The following is an 18,070-nucleotide window of genomic DNA, read 5'->3' on the forward strand; positions in this document are numbered from 1 at the left end:
GCTCAAAGGAACATTCTTAGAAGTGGTTTCCTGCAATCTAGTGACAAAATAAGTGGTTAGCCATAGAATCATAGGTCTAAAAATGACTCAAAGAACATCTCTGTTCAAGCCACTGTGTTTTTATATAATTATAGGGCCTTTCATATTACTATACTGAACTGATTATAAAAAAGTAAAGGAGGCCAAAGCACAAACAAAACTGAAAAAGGTCCCAGTGCACCAAGAACTATAAACCACAAGCCAGGGTAAAATAAATCAGCATCTTCCTCTAATCATTGTCCATACCAGATGCTTTGCAAAACAGGAAGCAATTAACAAGTTATTTATAGCTAGCATGTCCTAGCTTTTGCTAACTTATATGCCAAAATGATGGCCCCACCTTCTTTACATGAGCGCTTATTTTATGTGGACCACGCCTGCCTTAGTTTTCTCCATATCAGGAATGACCTGATTCCCCAAAGCCTTCTGGGTTTTATTAGAAATACTCTGGTGTCAACGGTTCTGTGGAGTTAACACTGTGAAGAGTAAAGCCCTCAGGGCCCAGTTGAAAGCAGAGGAAGTGAGGAAATCATTGACAAAGTAAGAGGGGCAAAGGGAGTGAGATACCATAGAAGCAATACTACTTACAAAGAAAACAAAATTCTGAAACATAAAGAGAAGCTAACATTTTATACTTCACATTCTGTGGCTGAAGACTATGTTGTTGTTGTTGTTGTTGTTGTTGTTGTTTATAGCATATCAGTATTAATAATGCCATACTTAGGATTCTAATTACACAGATCTCTAATCTACTGTAGAGATGCACATACGCTTCTGAACCCCAAACTCAAGTACTGAGGGGGGCGAGGTTACCACTCTAATCAATTCCTGTGATGGCGGGAGGAGGGGGGGGAGTGCCATCTCTTAAGATTAAAGGTTTCCCAGAGTGATCATTCATTCATAAATCAATTAATTAGCAATGGTCAGTCTTGCAAATAGACTCTCAGCCCCTCAACTCTTAATTGGCTGGCTGCAATCCATATCCAATCTTGACAAAAATCTGAACAGACAGTGGTATAGGTACCCTGAATTGCTGTATCTCCATAGAGGACTGGTGGAGTACTCCAAGCAGAAAACACTACCACAGTTGTACATCATCTACTGCTTGCACCAATAGTGTCACACTGAATGTAACATTATATCTCTTCAGTAGCAGGCAGTGTGGTAGGCCACTGCCACTCACTCATTTGACCTCCACTGCTGCTTACCAGGCAGTGCGGGCAGGGGTGAGAATACAGTATGCAGTGCAGTATGCAGTGGTGGAGCCAATCCAGTGCTCTCGGCCAGTACATTTTCACCATGCTGACCTTGCCGTCTCACCCCTCTTCTTCACAACAAGCAGCATCAGCATGACAAACCAGAGGTCAGGGGAATAGCGCCCGTGCTGCCGTGTTTCACATATAAGAACACAGTAAGAGTAATATAATCATAGAGTCGTAGAGATGGAAAGGGGCCTGAGGGCCAGAGAGTCCAACCCCCTACAATGCAGGAATCTTTCGGCTAATATGGGGCTCAAACCCACGACCCTGAGATTAAGAGTCTGGTGCTCTACCAACTGTTGATGTTGATCAAAGAGCTATTAAGTCCTTGATTCTGTTTCCAGCAGTGGCCTATCAAAGCTTTTGAGAAGCTCACACGCAGGCCTTTAAAGCAACAGCCCTCCTGTTTGTCCAAACACCTGTTGTTGGATGTATGCCACGCCTGAACAAAATGAGCGGGACTCACATGATGAGTCCCATCAATGGAAGCCTGTGCAAAGATTTATGCTTGTGCAATGGGGCTCCCCCCCAAAAAAAAAATTGGCTGGGGCTTGAAGAGAAGCCCTAGAACAACATGTGAGAGAGGAGAGGGGGATCGTTTCCATCTGGCAAGCTGTAATGCTTTTGCTGATGGAATGATCAACATCGCGCAACACTGAATTCCTCCTGGAGGTTCCATTTAGTTTTCCTGGTGAATAACTGTTGATGGAATTATCTTGACAGAGGTTGTTGTGACAGGTAAAGTGCTCAACAAGATGTGCTCAAGTCCCTGAAATGCATGTGTGTGCATGCATGTGTGAGTTACAGTAAGCCTGTTTTGCTCTTGGAACAGTCAGCTAGAATAGATATGTAAGAATACAGGCTGCAATGCAATCAGTTCAGTCTGTTTTGTTTGGGTTTTTTAAAAGAAATAAATAGCTAAAGAATTGTGTTTGATTTCAAAGTCTGCACAAAAACTGAAAATTGTTTCACAACCACCCTGGGAGGTCGGTTAGACTGAAAAAGTGTAGCATTTCCAAGGCCACTCAAGTGATATATTCATTGCTGAGGATTGAACCCAGGACTTTCCCAGGCCTGGTCTGCCATGTAAATCATTAAACTACATTGGTTCTTGTATAAAAGATGCTGGGTTGCATAATTGTTACCTATTTTGCATTCACATTAAAATGTGTACTTGTGGCTGTACTTGAGGGTACAGGAACACAGAGGTTTTCCTTTTATGCACAGTTCCTTTACAGCTCTGACCTTCCTTCACCGATCTGTTGTCTATGTAACTACCAAACCCATATACCACAAGCTGTTACAACTCAGCCTTTAGCAGACATGGAATATATAATTTGCATGTTGAAAATAGTCACTACAAAAACAGATGTTTCTGCTGCAAGAACCTCTAGAGATCACTACCAGACAGATTCCTACAGCAAAGCTTGCACATGTTCTTTACAAAGTCTTGACTATTATTGAGGGATAGCAATAATCATGCAAGCATAGATACTTGCAGTCCTCCTTCTCCTAATCTCAGGATGGTTAAAATATGTGAAGGAGGAGTGGCCAAGCCCCCCTCTAACCAAACCACAGCCATGTTTATATTTACAGCTCCCTGCTCAGATAGTTTTGAACATCTGCTCCTCTTAGAATTTCTTTTCTCTTGAAGTAATTGGCACATGTTCCTCAGCATCTGAACACAACATAATACATGTTCCAGGTTTTGGTCAATCGAACTATCAATGTTTCATTTTCAGATGTTTATAACAACAAGGTGTCTTAGATTCCTGCTATGGACGTACCATCTTTTGACAGCTCCATCAGCCAAGGTCCAAGCTTTACAGCCCAATCCTGAACCCATTACACTGCTGCAAATTCCACTGAAATCAAATAGCAAGAGCTTTATTTCAAGTACCCTATCAAGATCAAGGTGCAAAATAATAAGCTCTCTGGGCAAGGCATGTGCTACCTCTAATGGTCTGTAGAGTCCCAAACACAATGCAGCAGCAAAACTATGAACCCATTTAACTTCTGAGAAAGCAAGCTTAGGATCCAGTTTGGGGGGAGGGGGATACTAATAGTTGGATCAGTCCCATGTCACAGCAAAGAATAACATAAGGAGAAACCTAATAGTTAAAAGAGAAATTAAAGATAAAGAAAAGCAAACAGACTGGGAGAAAATCTTCTGAGAGTTGGGAAGTCATTGAGTTAAATGGTGTGTAAATCTCGGGTTACTAGAGAACAGATGAAGAACTTGCAAACAAGGCCATAACCAACAAGGTCAATATAGAATGGAATTTGATACCCAATAGAATTGACATGAGCAAGGAATGGGGGGTCTTAAGGAGATAATGGGATGGACGTAACTTATGCACTGCTAGCCTCAAATTAACATTCTTACCTCTGATTTCATTACAGGGGGTGCAACTATCCTAAAAGTGTGTGTGTATGTATGTATTTAATATCCTAACCTTCCTCCCAAACTAATGGCTTTCACAGTTTTACTGTCCATACTAAAGACAAAGCAACTCTTCTCCCCGCCAGTATCTCCATCCAGCAGATAACTCTTGGCCTCAATCTCCTCCTGGAGTATCCATGTCTGCGCACTTTCACAGGGATACTCTCTCCATACAACACACACGCTGAAGCAGATAGCAAACAATACTTAGGAACACAGCATGACTGAAATTGTGGGTTCTTCATTGCCATTGACCAGTTTTTCGTTTGCTTTTGACTTTTTCAATTACTGGAATCCGTATAATTCACCAGTGGGTCTTAAATTAACGAAGAGAAAGTGAGAAAGTGCATACCCAGGATCTCTTAACAGTTTAAACATTTACTAACCAGTGTTAAGTGATCCTGGGCACAAACACCTGCTTAGAAAAATAAGAAGTGCCTTGCAGAATCACACTGTAGTACACTTACCAGTACTGCTGCATTCTTTGCAAGAATCCCAGCCACATGCAGACCCCTAGGTGGCTGTGAGGCCTTGCATGCCTTTTTTCACAGGCACTGGGAGGGTGGGGCCCTGACTGGCTCCAGCTGCAAAAGTCAAGCCTTCTGAATAGACTCTTGTTTCGGGAGGGTTGGGGAAGGTTGTTGCTGTTATTGATACTTTTTTGTTGCTGTTATTGATACTTTTTTAATCTTTATTTTAGATCTTATTATGATTTACATGGAAATTGTTTGACTTGGTTTTGTACATTGTGATGTTTTATTTATTGTTTATGACTACTTTTGGTTGTTTGTAATTTTTTAATTGTTGCAAGCCACCTTGAACATGGTTTTAACTTTGGAAACGCAGCATACAAATAAAATGGTTGGTTGGTTGGTTGGTTCCCCGCCAGAGTTTCCAGCAACTGGTATTCAGAAGCATACATGGTGGCAGAGCACAGTGTACATCATGACTGATAGTGTGCTAATGATTTTGCTGCAAGGTGGAAAGCATTCTTAACAGCATCCCTGATGACCAAGCTTCCTATGAAGTATAGAGCTTTCTTCAATTTCCGGACTTTATGTTGCTAACACATTTGAAAACTCACTGGGATTGCTTGGATGGAATGTGCTCTTGTGGTGCCATTAACATACTGAAAGACTAGGGAAAGAATGAGGCCCACAAGTCAAAGTCCATAGTTCTATTCATGGTGATATTTCAGTGTATAATCTCTATGATGTGCTTCTTCACTTTCCAATGGAAATGTAGTCCATTGATAGCAGCAGCTTGACCCTGGTTATATACAAAATGAGTCCCTGGCTAATTGATGCCAAGGATACACCTGCAACAGCTATTTTTAACCCAATATGTACCCGGATATACCACAAACAGATGATGCAATCTGCACTTCATTCTGAGTTTTCTCTGATTAGAGTCCTGTGTCTAGATTTCTTTGAACTGACATTAAAAGTGGCATTTAACTTCCTGGATATCTTTTGTGTTAGTCCAGGCAAACATCCCAGGGTGTCCCTCATTATGATTTCCTCTGCTACTATGAGGGAATTTCACTCCCTTTTTTATGCTGACATAGCACATATCATGTATGCAGTTATCTGCACCAAGAGACATGCTATTTCTTCCTTTATTTTATGGGGAAAGGAGGGGATTGCCTAACTTTTCATGTTCCAAGCTACCAGCCATTCCCAAAGAGAAACTATGTGGTAGGACACATACCTAGTACCCAAGTGCACAATCAGTACTGAGCACAGCTTGCGAGCTGCTCAGAGTACCGGGAGGAGGAAGTGCTAAAATGCAGGAAGAAGAATACCGAAACATGGATGGGCAAGGAAATGAAGCACTGAGGAATATGAAAAGGAGTGAAGGTGCAAAATAACCTGTGAGCAATACCGATCTACATCAGAACACTGATTGCAACAGAGAAATAGAGAAAGAGCCTGGAACCTGTGACCCTCTGGATGTTGTCTGACTCCAGTTCCCATCAGCACCAGCAAGCAAGGCTCATGGGTGTGACGAGGATTTATTTTAGGGAGGCAGGCTTTATATTGGGGGGACAGAACAGTGTTAACTGCAATGCAATTAGTTAAGTATTTTTATTTATTTACTTGATTTAGGGGGGCAGCTGTCCCCTGCACCCCCCTAGCTACGCCCATGGCAAGACTAATGGTCAGACATGGTGGGAACTATAATTCCCCAATCCTGCTCTGTAATTATCTCTTATCTTCTTCCACCCCATCCATCTGTGGAAAACCAGGTTGTTATTTTTCTTACAAAGGGAATCTCTAGCTGTGGGCATAAGATGTGTTACACTGACTCAGACCTCACTAACCAAATAGAAACTGAGGCCATCTTGCAAAAAATGTAGATAAGGTTAACCCCGCGCTTCTTTGTTTTCCAAAAAAAAGCCTTTGATGGGGTCCCCTCACAAAAGTTTCCCAAAAACCTTAAGTCACAGTATAAAGTGGAATGTATTTTTTCTGGATCATTCAACTGGATAAATAAAGGAATGAGAATGAATTTATGGGCTGTTATCTCAGTGAAAAGAGGTGTACAATGAGGTGTCTCCTAGGATCTGCATGGGAACTTGCTCTTGCTAAGTATTCATTAACAACCTGGAAAAAGGTGTGAACAAATCTGCATATAAGGACAAGTAATTAAAAGTAGTTGAATCATAAGCACACTGTGAAGAGTTTCAGCAGGTTCCCCTAGCACTACAGGGATGCACAACAAAATGGCAAATAAATTTCAGTGATGGTAGATGCTGAGTTACACATGCATTAAGGAAAAGTAACACCCAAGAAGGTTGTGCACAGGATCAAATTAGCTATTGCTATTCATTTAAGAGATCTTTAAACTGCTACAGAGAGCTTTCTGAAAATGGCAGCACTGATGTGCTACAGTCACCAAAAAAGACAAACAGAATGTGATGATTGTTTTTTTAAAAAAAAAATTATTATTTTTTTAAAAAATTACAGTACTGCACTTTTTAAGCAGTCCTGGCTATATTACCGGTACATAAAGAGAAAGAGAAAGCTATAAAAGACAAACAGGAACAACAAAGGTTACCAGGAATAGGATTCCTTTTATGCAAAGTAAAGCAATAAAAATATATTTAAAAAAGCTTCAACCTAAAAAAGAAGATCCCAAAGAAGGGATAAATAATATATGCAAAATCACAAGAGGACAGAGGTAAATAAGAGGTTTCCTGCTCTTTCAACAAGACACAGCAGAAACAAGAGTAAATATTTTTTCTCACGGTTCACATTGGACTCTCTGCCAACAGTATAACTTAATCCAAGAACTAGGTAATTTGATGGAAGACAGATATAGGAAGTTCAAATTCAGGGTGTCCCTAGCATTATGCTTCCAAGATTACAAGCAAAAGGAATTCACTACTCTGTTGTAACCCCATGCAATTATAAATTAACTGAAGCATTCAATTCTGGCAGGGGCAGGGACTGGGTTAGATATACATCTCATCTGACAGAGTATAGCTCTTTATATATTCTTAGGACTTTCCTGTAACCTTCCCCTCTCTTCATCCAGCTCAAGAATGCAAGTTAATGGGGTCATTCAACATGTGCTCAGGGTGCTCCAGGTGTTGGTGGTGGTAATGGTAATGGTGGGTGGGGTTTTTTGGGGGGGAGGGGTTAAACAGAATGAAGAATCTGGAGATCAAGGTAAGCTCCAAATTCTTCATTTTACAAAATGGGAACTACCATAAGTGCACATGTTTCTACATGATACAATAGTGAGGCAATAGAAGGAGGTGCAAGGAAGGGGCAGAAAGCAGGTTTCATTATTCAATTGTCTTTTTTCCTAGTCCAGACTAGTTCTCACACACTGTTCAGCTTTTACAAGCTACATCTTCCTTGGAATAGAGGGGATGGGAATAAAGGCAGCAGGTCAATTATCAGCCAAGGCTGCAGTGTGATCTCCTTTCTGGAGGTAGCTTTGGGGAAATGGAAGCCCAAGTGTTTCCACTAGAAACACAAACCAGCTGCTGAGCAACCTGCTTCTTCTATACCCCACTGGACAAGCAAAACCAAGCCTCTAATTCCTATATCACATTTTGCTGTGATTTTTAAAAAACATATATTCATTTGCATACAAAAAAGACTGGTCTTTGCTACAGCCAAGAGCGGGATGGGGGATACACTACACAGAAGTTTCACTCTATGGATTTACAGACTTGTAATTCCCAAATGGCAGCCCTCCCCGCCATTCCCTTCCATGAATTTGCCAATGCTACCCATTCTAATGTCCAGTTATATTTGCTACACCAGCCTTGCATGGTACTCTCCCCAGTTCTGCCAATGCCCAGTAACTATGATACAAATCTTTACGTTCTATGCTGGCTCTGCATTCTGTTTCCACCCTCACTCCAGCATTATCTAGTAATTCATAGTTTTCCCTGCACAAAGATAGCACACTGTCATTTTTCAAAATGGCACAAATATTATTTTGCCATGAATATTGTCACACCATCTTCAAATGTGATGGGGTACACACCCAAGCATAAACTGTTTTCCTACAGAGATATTATCTCCATTTAGGAAAAACAGGAAGCTGCCTTCTTACAGAAAGGACAGTCATCCATCTAGCTCAGCACTGTCAATATTCAGTGGCAGCAATTCTCTGGGCCTTTCAGGTGGAGTTCCCCCCCCCCCAGCTCTATTTGGAGATGCAAAGGGTTGAACCCAACATATGAAGCATGTGCTCTTTTGCTAAGGTACTGCCCTTTCTTCGCTATCATGTGTAACAGTACCCTAATTGCACATATTCCATTTACCATCCTCAATCAGCAGCAGGCCCTGCAGTGATGTCAGCACTCCACATTCTAGACCAGGCACCCCCAAACTTCGGCCCTCCAGATGTTTTGGACTACAATTCCCATCTTCCCTGACCAGTGGTCCTGTTAGCTAGGGATCATGGGAGTTGTAGGCCAAAACATCTGGAGGGCCGCAGTTTGGGGATGCCTGTTCTAGACCCATGTTCTACCTGTCATAAAGTCCTTCAGCTCCAACCCTTATTCCAGCTCCTTATTCCAGCACTGAGCTCCCTATCTTGCATTCCACAGCATCTAATTACCAGTCCCCTCCTCCATAACCACTCCCCTGCTGTGCTCCTGCAGCCTCAAATTACAGTTCTGGTCTGCCATCCCACATAGATAGTGCTGTTGGCACCTGAATCTATGCCCTTTGCTTAGTTCAGTCAGTAGCAACAGTTGCAGTCAATGCAAAGGGTGTGGTAGTTTTGCAAGATATGGGCAGCATGTGAAGGCAATTTAAACATTCCTAAGTTTCTAAAAGCGCCAACCTAGTGCCCATCATTCCCAACTTTCTGCTCCTAAATGCAGAAGCTTCTGTTTGAATTATCTTCCTGCTGTTCAGTTACAGAAGCATTTACAAGGCAGGAGAGGAACAGGGAGTTTTGTATTCCATAGTGATAGATCATTACTAGCTGAGCCGTTGCATGGAAACCAAATTGTTGGTGCTTAGGAGGTACTGCTATGTATTCCCTTATGCTTAAGCCTATGACATCTGCAAAGCAGCCATTCCTGGGTGGGTGTCTCGAATAGAGAGATTCCAGGTGGAGTAGAGCAAGAGCAGCACTGAAGCGCTAGCAACTGCTGCTCCTATGCAGATCTCCCTAGTAACCAAACAGGGTCTATTCCTCTCTGTCTGTTCTGGAGGCACCGACACATCCTTCCTTCCCCACTGCCATGTACCCCACTGTCATGTTGCAGGCTTTCATTTCAGCTGCAGCTGGCATGGGAGCTGTGTTAGCGACCACTCCCCTCTTTCACCAACAGCAACCAGAAGGCAATGACGGCTCATTCTGTGCCCTGTGTGCACACCCCCTTATGGGAAATGCAGACACAGCCTGCAATCCAGCTGTCTTGCAGCATCTCACAGTCCTTGCTGCTTCAGCTCCATGGATGACAGCCCATGTTGCAGTCACAATTTCTGCTTCTCTCTCTCTCATGCATGCATACCTCCTTCACAGGTTTGCCATAAGGATGCTCGCATGGCATAGCTGCATACGCAGCAACAGACCTTTTCGACTGTTCCTCCCTAATATAGTAAAGGGGGTGCCATCCATTTTAACACCAATTACGGCATCCTCATGCAATCACCATCTCCACCCATTGCTGCTGAACCCCCAGGTCTGGGTTCGTTCTATTCTTACAGCTCTGCCTTGCTAACTAAATCTACTCTGCTTCATCAGCTAAAATGCAATAATCATGATGATGATGATGATGATGTTTCTCTCTACCTTGCTTTCACTTAACCTGGCTGTCTTGAGCAAAAGAAAAAAGAACCAGAATCATATTTATCTTCCCTCCTGCCCACTTCTGCTACCTGTTTCACCTTTGCACAGAAAACTGGGGGATTTTAACTAACATTTATTAGTATGCTGGCTCAATTAGGTTTGAGGTGCCTCTTTTGGAGGGAGCCTGGAGGGTTTTTCTGGGTGGAGGGCAGGGAGGAAAGACAGCCTATTTTGCTATACTCAAGGGATAAACCAAAAATAAATGAATGAATGAAGAAGGCAATAGGAAAGCCTCTTGGAGTGCTTAGTTAGAAAATAAGCAAGCTGAAGTGGTCTACTTTGGAGCCGAACTTGCTTGCTCCTCACACTTACCGGTAAAAATCGCCTTGCCCCCTACAAGGCAAGGCAGTCAGACGCTACACCGCATCCCTATGCAAAGAGAGCAAGAAAGCCTGCGGAGGATCACCCTCCAATCCATGCAGGCACCCCAAAACCAAGAGCGCCGGCTGACACCTGTCCTCTGGGTAGGGGACGCTCACTCCTCCCCCCACTCAAGTCTCCCCAATAACCTTCACCGAGTAATGCAGCTTTCCATCCATGGGGAGGGAGGGACGGCAGAGACGGACTCACCGAGCATCTGGCTGAAGAGCAGCTGCTCCAGATCGCCCAGCACGGTGACCACCAGCTCGGGATCCACCTTCAGGAAAGCCTTCTCCTCCGACGGCGCCCCTTTCCCGGCCGGCTGGGTGGCCGCTTGCTGCTGCTGCTGCTTCTGTTGCTGCGCCGCCTTGCCTTTGCTGGAGAGGATCTCGTCGTCCGACTTGAGGTCGTCGCTGCCGCTACCGGCCTCGGGCGCCTTGCTGAGGGGCTTGACCTCGGCGTAGGGCCCTCGCGGGATGCGGCTGGGCTTGCCCAGGTTGGAGGGCAGCGGCGCCAGCGGCGGCGGAGGCTTGTTGCCGGCGGCCGGGGGCGCGAGCTTGGCCTGGAAGAGCGAGTGCTCGGAGCGCGAGAGGTTCTTGGACATGAGCGGCGGCGCCTCCTTGCCGCCTTTGAGGCTCCGGCCGCCGAAGCCCTTGGCTGTCTTGGCCATGTCGTCGCTCCACTTGGGCTCGTATAGCTGCATCTTCTTCTCGCTGTCCGTCAGGAAGGACAGGTTGGTGAGCGACTTCTGCTTGCGCAGGTTCGAGGCAAGCGGTCCTCGGCCCTCCACGCTGCCGGCCTTGAAGACCTTCAGCTCAGCCGGCGCCTTGGGCGCAGCCACGCCGCCGGGGCCCTTGGCGCTGGAGCGCTTCTGCATCATGACCCTGTGGTTGCCGTCGCCCGACGACGACGACGCCTGCTTCTTGTAGCCCCTCAGCGCCTCCTCGGGCCCTTCGTCGCCGCTTAGCTCCGCGTCGCGCTGCAGCCTCCTGACGTCGTTGCTGTTGCCGCCGCCGCTGCCAAGCATCTTCTTCCCGCCCGCCGCGAGGAAACCATTTAAAAGCCCAGCCTCTGAAGCAACGAAGGGAGAAGAAAGAATGAAAGAAGGAGGAGAGGAAAAAAACGGGAAGGTCGGAGGAGGGGGAGAGAGGGGAGAGAGAGCGGGTGGGGGAAGAAGGGAGGAGGAGGAGGTGGGATAAAACAGAAAAAAAGAGAGAGACACGCTATCAAAGCAGCCGGTGCCACCTTCCCCGCCCCGGCGCGCGCTCACAGAAGCGCAGAGCGCCCGGCCCCTCCTATCTCCTCCAGCGCCGCTGGGGAAACTGAGGGGGGAAGCGAAGCGAGAGGCAAGGCGAACAAAAACGGGCCCTCCCTGCCCGCCTGCGAGATGCTGCCGCCTCGGCAGAGAAAGGGAGTGGAGTGGGGGCGCGAGACGCGCGCGAGGCTATTTCTGGCTCTGGAGGAGGCGTGTGTAATTGTGCGTGAGTGAGGGTGTGTGCGCGTGTGGACATCGGCGAAGAAGTACGCGTGCGCGCGCACTCGCGGAGCCTGCCTGCCTGCCTGCCTCCGCGCTTGAGAGGAGAGCAGGGCGCTTTCGACAGCGGAAGGCAGGCATAGGCGGGGAAGGGGGAGACTTCGTGGCAAGGCACTCCAGCAGCCAGTCCCCACAGGGGGGAGAGGCACCGCACCTGACAGACACCCTGGGCACAGGAGCCAATTCCTTGGGGCTGAGATTCCTTTGCCCCCCCATAAAATATTGGGGGGACCGCCCCCAAAAGTCGATAGGCATTGCTATTCAAATTGTGTGCGTGCCTCGCGTCATGTGATTATGTGGGGTGGGGCTTATCCTCTCAATATTTTATTCAAGTTGGCACCCCTGACCTTGGGGCCATTTTTGGCCCACCAGAGATCCATGCATGGAAATCTCCTGTCCTGTCCTCCTCCCGGAGAGCCCCAGAAGCAGAGCTAGGGCTAGCTCTCTCTGCCATTAGGCGGAGTGAAGCAGTTGCCTCAGGCTGAGGATGCTGAGAGTGGGAGTTGGGCGAGCCCCCCTTCTGCTCCCCTTGAGACTCCAAATCTAGCCCACCTTAGTCTTCAGGTGCAGCGATAGAAGCTGCCTTGTTGCCAGCATTGAAGAACAAAATTAGTTGCCAGTTCAGTTGTATGGGGAATGGTGGCAACAGCTTGTCCACCAAAACTTATTTGGCACAAAAGGCTACTTAGAAGGTTCCCATTTTCAAGACTGCAGCCCCTTCTGTTCTGGAACCCGTTTTCCCGAAAACTCACCACCTGGGAGTGACTAGTGCTGAAGACAAGGCAATCTGCACATGCTTAAGTGCACTGCTTGATCATATGTTGCAAGAATGAACCTTGGCATTGAAAGTAGGAAAGCCCTGTTGAGCCTTGACAAAGGTTTTCTCTGGGGTGTCCATCAGGCTTTATTGCATGCAAATCAGCTCCTTCCTTCCCTTGCAATTCCACAGGAATCACTTCCTATTACAAAATGCACCATATACTGGACAAGACCCAAGACATGGTGTGAATGTGTTGTATATACCACAGCCAATTAGTTTCCCAGCATGCCTACACATAGCAATATGCACACATATTCATCACTTGACATGATGACACCCCAAAAGAGAATCTTGCCATTTCTTATTCTGAAGGAGCTTCCATGTATGAATTCAGCAGAGCATGAAACAGCCTTCCTTGTCCCATGTCACCATGGAAAAGGTTCAACAGCTACTCAGAAAGGGTCAGTGGCAAGCCCAGAAAAAGAATTCAGGAATCTTGAGCTCCCACTGCTTAGCACTGACAGAAGAACAGCCCTTGCCTGTGCAGAAAGATTATCAGCTTTCACATATAGAACAGATAGTGGTATCAGACTGCTGTCTCTGTGCAGTGATCCAAACCAAACCCGTTTCCACAAGAGGCTGGTATTAAAAATAATTCCTGCTACCACATCTATGTGTGGCACTGGCCAAGGCGGCACAAAATAAGCCTGCCGCTTTCAGTTCCATGCTCCAATATGAAACACGAAACTATAACACACACAAGAAAAAACACTGCAAACACATGAAAACATGGGACTGTGCTAGTTATACTGACCTTGCAGCTTGCAGGGATCTCTTGTGCCGAAACTAGCTTATTTATTATACAGTTTGTATCCCACTCTTCCACTGCCTAAGAGGGGGTGGGGAACTTGTAGTACTTCAGAGGCTGTTTAACTACAACTTCCATAATCCCTGAATGCTGGTCAGGACTTAATGAGACTGGCTTGAAGGATGCTCCAGGCACCTAACCTTAATTTTAAAACAATTCATAAAACAGATCCGAAAAAGTGCAAACCAAGCAGCATACTGTATATTTAAAAAACAATAAAGGAGGAACAGGAACCTGCCAAAACAAAACAAAAACTTTAGCTAGCAACAAAAGACCAACTAAGTAGGGGGTAGAATCTCTCATAGCAGAGAATTATATGCCCTGGTGCAACAACAGAAAAGGATTTATATTCTCAACAAAAAAATCCTTCCAGTAGCACCTTAGAGAGCAACTAAGTTTGTCATTGGTATGAGCTTTCGTGTGCATGCACACTTCTTCAGATACACACCTTCTTGTATTCTCATCAGCCATACTAGAGGCTGGGAAGAAACCATTATTTAGGCACCCTGCTCCCAAACTGTCTAGGCTGTTAAAGATAATGGACACTTTGAGCTATGCTCAGAAATGAACCTGTAGTCAGTGAACGTGCTCCAAAAATCCAGCAATAACCATGAGTTGTTTTTAGGTCTTGTGGACATTCCCCAGCCTCCTTCAAGGGGGGAACTAGTGTAGCCTCGCGCCAAAGAGAATTAACCATGAGCTATGAAATCCCCAGTTCAAATATTGCCTATGTCATTGGTTCTAGGCAAGGTATTTTCTTTCCAGTGGGATAATAATGCTGTTGACCCCCCTTTTGTTGTTAAGGATTACTGAGATAATGTGTGTGAAGTACTTTGACTACTATAGCACTATTAGTAGTGCTATAGTATTACTAGCAACTGGTGTTAGGTGCCTCAGCATTATTTAGTACCGGTATTATGAGCCCTCAGACCACAGAGCTCTTTGCTTTCTTCACTGCTTGTGCTAACACTCTGCTCCAAAGATACTTAAGACAACAAAGAACCTGGTAGCACCCATAAATGTATTATGGCATAACTGCTTGTGGACTAACATCTACTTATGTCAGATTCAATTTATGAGATTGCAACCTGACGGTTGCAGTGGAATGTCTTTACAAATCAAAATTCAAAGGATTGCAGCTTCATTGTAAATTATAGTACTACTGAGCTGAGAACACAAAGATCCCTGAGTAGCAGGATTAAGACCATACATTTGTGGGCCAGTCTCTAAGAATAGTTCTGTGTGTCCAACCATAACTAGCCCAGCCTGGTGGAAAAAGAAGTTCTAGTGCAGAGAGCAATCCATTCTGAGAAAATCACCAGTATGTTTTAATGAATATTTTCCATTTTTATTTTAAACCACTTAGAGGTGTTGGTTTTTGTGATTAAATGATATAGAAATCTGTTAAATAAATACTTTCAGGGATCCTAAAGTGAAGAAATAGTCTGTATCTTGTGGCCTAAAGCCAGGCAAGACTCAGCCAGTCTACTCATGGTGGGTGCCACAGGCATCCATAAAGCAAACTGCTATGAGAGGAAGTGGCCACTCAGTCCTGAGTCACTACAGCATTGCTGGTCAGCCGAAACCAGTCCTTAAATTCCCAACCAATTAAGATAAAATAGGGCAGGCCCTGTTATCTCAGCAGGGAATAGACAGTGACTTGGAGCTGTTAATGTCTCATGCATGTTATTCAGACTATGTGGGCTGGTGCTGGGGTTTGGCTTGAACTACAGCTATTCAGAAAGAGAACTTTGCCTTCAGGACATGTGCAATATGAGGAGGAGAGATGGCTTATCATAGGCTGAGCAGGAACCTAAAGAATCTGAAGAGACTGTTCTGTAGAGCTGCAGCAGCATGAAACTCCTTTCCCATACATAAGATCAGGTGGCCATGTGTAGAACTTAGTTGTGAATCACATGATTAACATTTCTCTCTGCTTCTCAGTCCCATGCTTTACAAGTGCTTCTACGTTCCTGATATGTTAAAGCAAAAAAGAAACCCCACAAAAAACCCTATTTTTTGCCAACTTTGATTGAAGGAAATGCTCCAGCAGGTATAATTCTGCATTGTGAATCATAGTACTATAATGACTACAGGAAATAAACATTTTATTGTTGTTGGAAATAAACAACATTTTGTTGTAGAAAAAGGTTGTGTATTCTGAAAGTAATAATAATAAAATGAGCATCTGTAACTATGTACAGGCCTGGATGGACACCCAACAAATATTAAATGTCTCAAAAATAAGGAGCTGATTCCAGCATCAGTCCTGTAGGGTCCTTTCGTGCTCACGCCACCCAGGTACTAAACCTTCCCTATTTGTTGATACCCCTATCATCTGCCATGTTCTGTGTGGTCATTTGTGGTAATGTGTGGACAGATCACTGACTAATACGCTTCACAATGGCTATCAAGATTATACCTCAACACAGGCTTCAAGGAAGGAAACCAAGGCGCAAAATGAACACTCAAGCCCTTCAAGATCCCATTAAGCAGGATTGCTTCCAAACGACTCTTAAGGACCATCTGCTTTCAGAATTCCCCGATAACATCGAGGAACACTGGACCAAGCCAAAAACATCCATTATTGCAGCCTGTGAACAAACTATTGGATACCAAACCAAGAAACACCAGGACAGGTTTGAGGAGAATGACAGTGAGAATGAACACATGATTGACAAGAAAAGGAAGGTCTTTCAGATCTGGCAAAGAGATAGAAAATGTGCCACTAAGAAAAAACCTATGTCAATGCTAAGGCTGAGGTTCAAAGAAGAACCAGAGAACTAAAAAGCACCTGGTGGATTAAAAAAAAGCTCAAGAGATCCAGCACTTAGCCGACACCCATGATGCACAGAATTTCTTTAAAGCCACAAAGACCATCTATGGGCCAATAAATCATGGCATATGCCCCCTGTGGGATGCAAAGGGTTAAGTGCAGTCAAGTCACAACAATCCCTAGATAGTCCACTTGGAGGACTGAGGAGGAGGATATGACTAAGCGTAGTTTCCTCTTCCTTCACATGCAAATGAGTTGAGGAAGTGGCAGATAAATCCCGAAGGAAACAGCCATTTTCCCTCTCTTGGACCAGACCTCTTGGACTACACACATCTTAGTGAGTCTCTCCCTCAAGGCCTCCAGCCTAGAGAGAGAGATGAGATGGAGTCTCACTTCTTATAAGTGAACTTCACAATGTATATATTACCTTTTAACTAAGCAAGTCTACCTCTTGAGTGTGCTGTACCTCGAGATGCTTGTAAGTAAACATCTTTTATACTTTTAAGAGCATTGTGTTGTGTCTTTTCTTTTAAGAGGGAAAAAGGGGAAATACCAGGAAAATACACTTTATTTTAGTGGCTTAAATCAAGCCTGCGCAAACGTTCTTCTGCTGTGTATTTTGCAAAAAGGGGAATGTTTTACTCTGCTAAAGTTTTGTGCTTGCTAGCGCAAGCGGGGATAGGATATATTAAACAATATCTCCTCATCCACATTCCTGAACATTCCCACATAGGGTTATTGCGGCCCAGAGTTGCGTATTTTGTGTATTTTTGAAGGATTGATTTGGATTGTGATTTTGAACTCTGTAGGATTTTTCCAGTTAGGATTTCCTGGTTGAGCACATGGTCTCTTTGTTCTGCAGTGTGCTTGGGGGATTAACTACCCCTCCCCTCCCTCAGAGTTTACAGCACTGAGAAAGCTCAGAGGTAGTGAAGATATTTTTGAGATTTTGAATTTGATTTTTGAAAGATTTTTGAATTTTGGAAATTTTTGAAGTTTTAAGATGGCAAGCTCCAGTTTTGATAGTGAGGCAAGACCAAGTTTTATGCTGCTGGATGACAATAATTTTGTGCAGTGGAAGCAGCGCGTTTTAGTTTATCTTGCTGCTAGGCGTGTTCTGCAGGCCATTAAGGAAGAAAAGCCTACAGGAACCGATGCAGAAGCTTTAGCTAAGATAGAAGCTTGGAGTATTAAAAATGATGAAGCCAAGCACATAATTTTGAGCAGTTTGAGGAATGAGCATCTATCAATGATAAATTTTGAAGATGATGCATCTAAGATCCTAGAGGACATTGAACGCATTTATGCACAATCTACAGAGAGTTCCTATAGATACTTGTTGGATAAGTTACTCAAGTTGAAGATGAATTCTAGAGAAGAGTTTACAGAGCATTTTAAGAATTTTTCTGAGATTGTTCAAAGAATTGCCCTTACTCCCAGAGCCTTTGATGATGTGACTAAAGTAACGTTTATGCTTGCATCATTGGGACCTACGTTTGCTCCATTTAAAAGTATAATGGATCACACAAAGGATTTAACTTTTAATGAGCTTATCAACCATTTAAGAGAGGAATGCAGAGATAGCCTTGATTCTCAAGAAAGGAATCCAAGGAGGAAGGATAGCAGCTATGCATCCAAGCATTTTGGAAAGTCCAGACAGACATCTAGAGAAATAATTTGTTTTAAATGCAATGGGAAAAA

General features: G+C 44.4%; 1 protein-coding gene across 8 annotated transcripts in view; it reads right to left on the reverse strand.

The window, feature by feature from the left end:
• NAV1 (neuron navigator 1) overlaps positions 1-18,070 on the reverse strand; it is a 284,649-nt gene that overhangs the window by 171,001 nt on the left and 95,578 nt on the right. For 7 of the 8 annotated variants that reach the window (XM_060277180.1, XM_060277181.1, XM_060277185.1 and 4 more), the window contains exon 4: positions 10,642-11,502. The exons of the other annotated variant lie outside the window; for it this stretch is intronic. In XM_060277180.1, the coding sequence (XP_060133163.1) occupies positions 10,642-11,502 (861 nt within the window). The remainder of the gene's footprint in view (positions 1-10,641; positions 11,503-18,070) is intronic. 8 annotated transcript variants of the gene reach the window in all.

The sequence above is a fragment of the Zootoca vivipara genome, chromosome 7 (assembly GCF_963506605.1).
Source record: "Zootoca vivipara chromosome 7, rZooViv1.1, whole genome shotgun sequence".
In the NCBI taxonomy this organism is placed as follows: domain Eukaryota; kingdom Metazoa; phylum Chordata; class Lepidosauria; order Squamata; family Lacertidae; genus Zootoca; species Zootoca vivipara.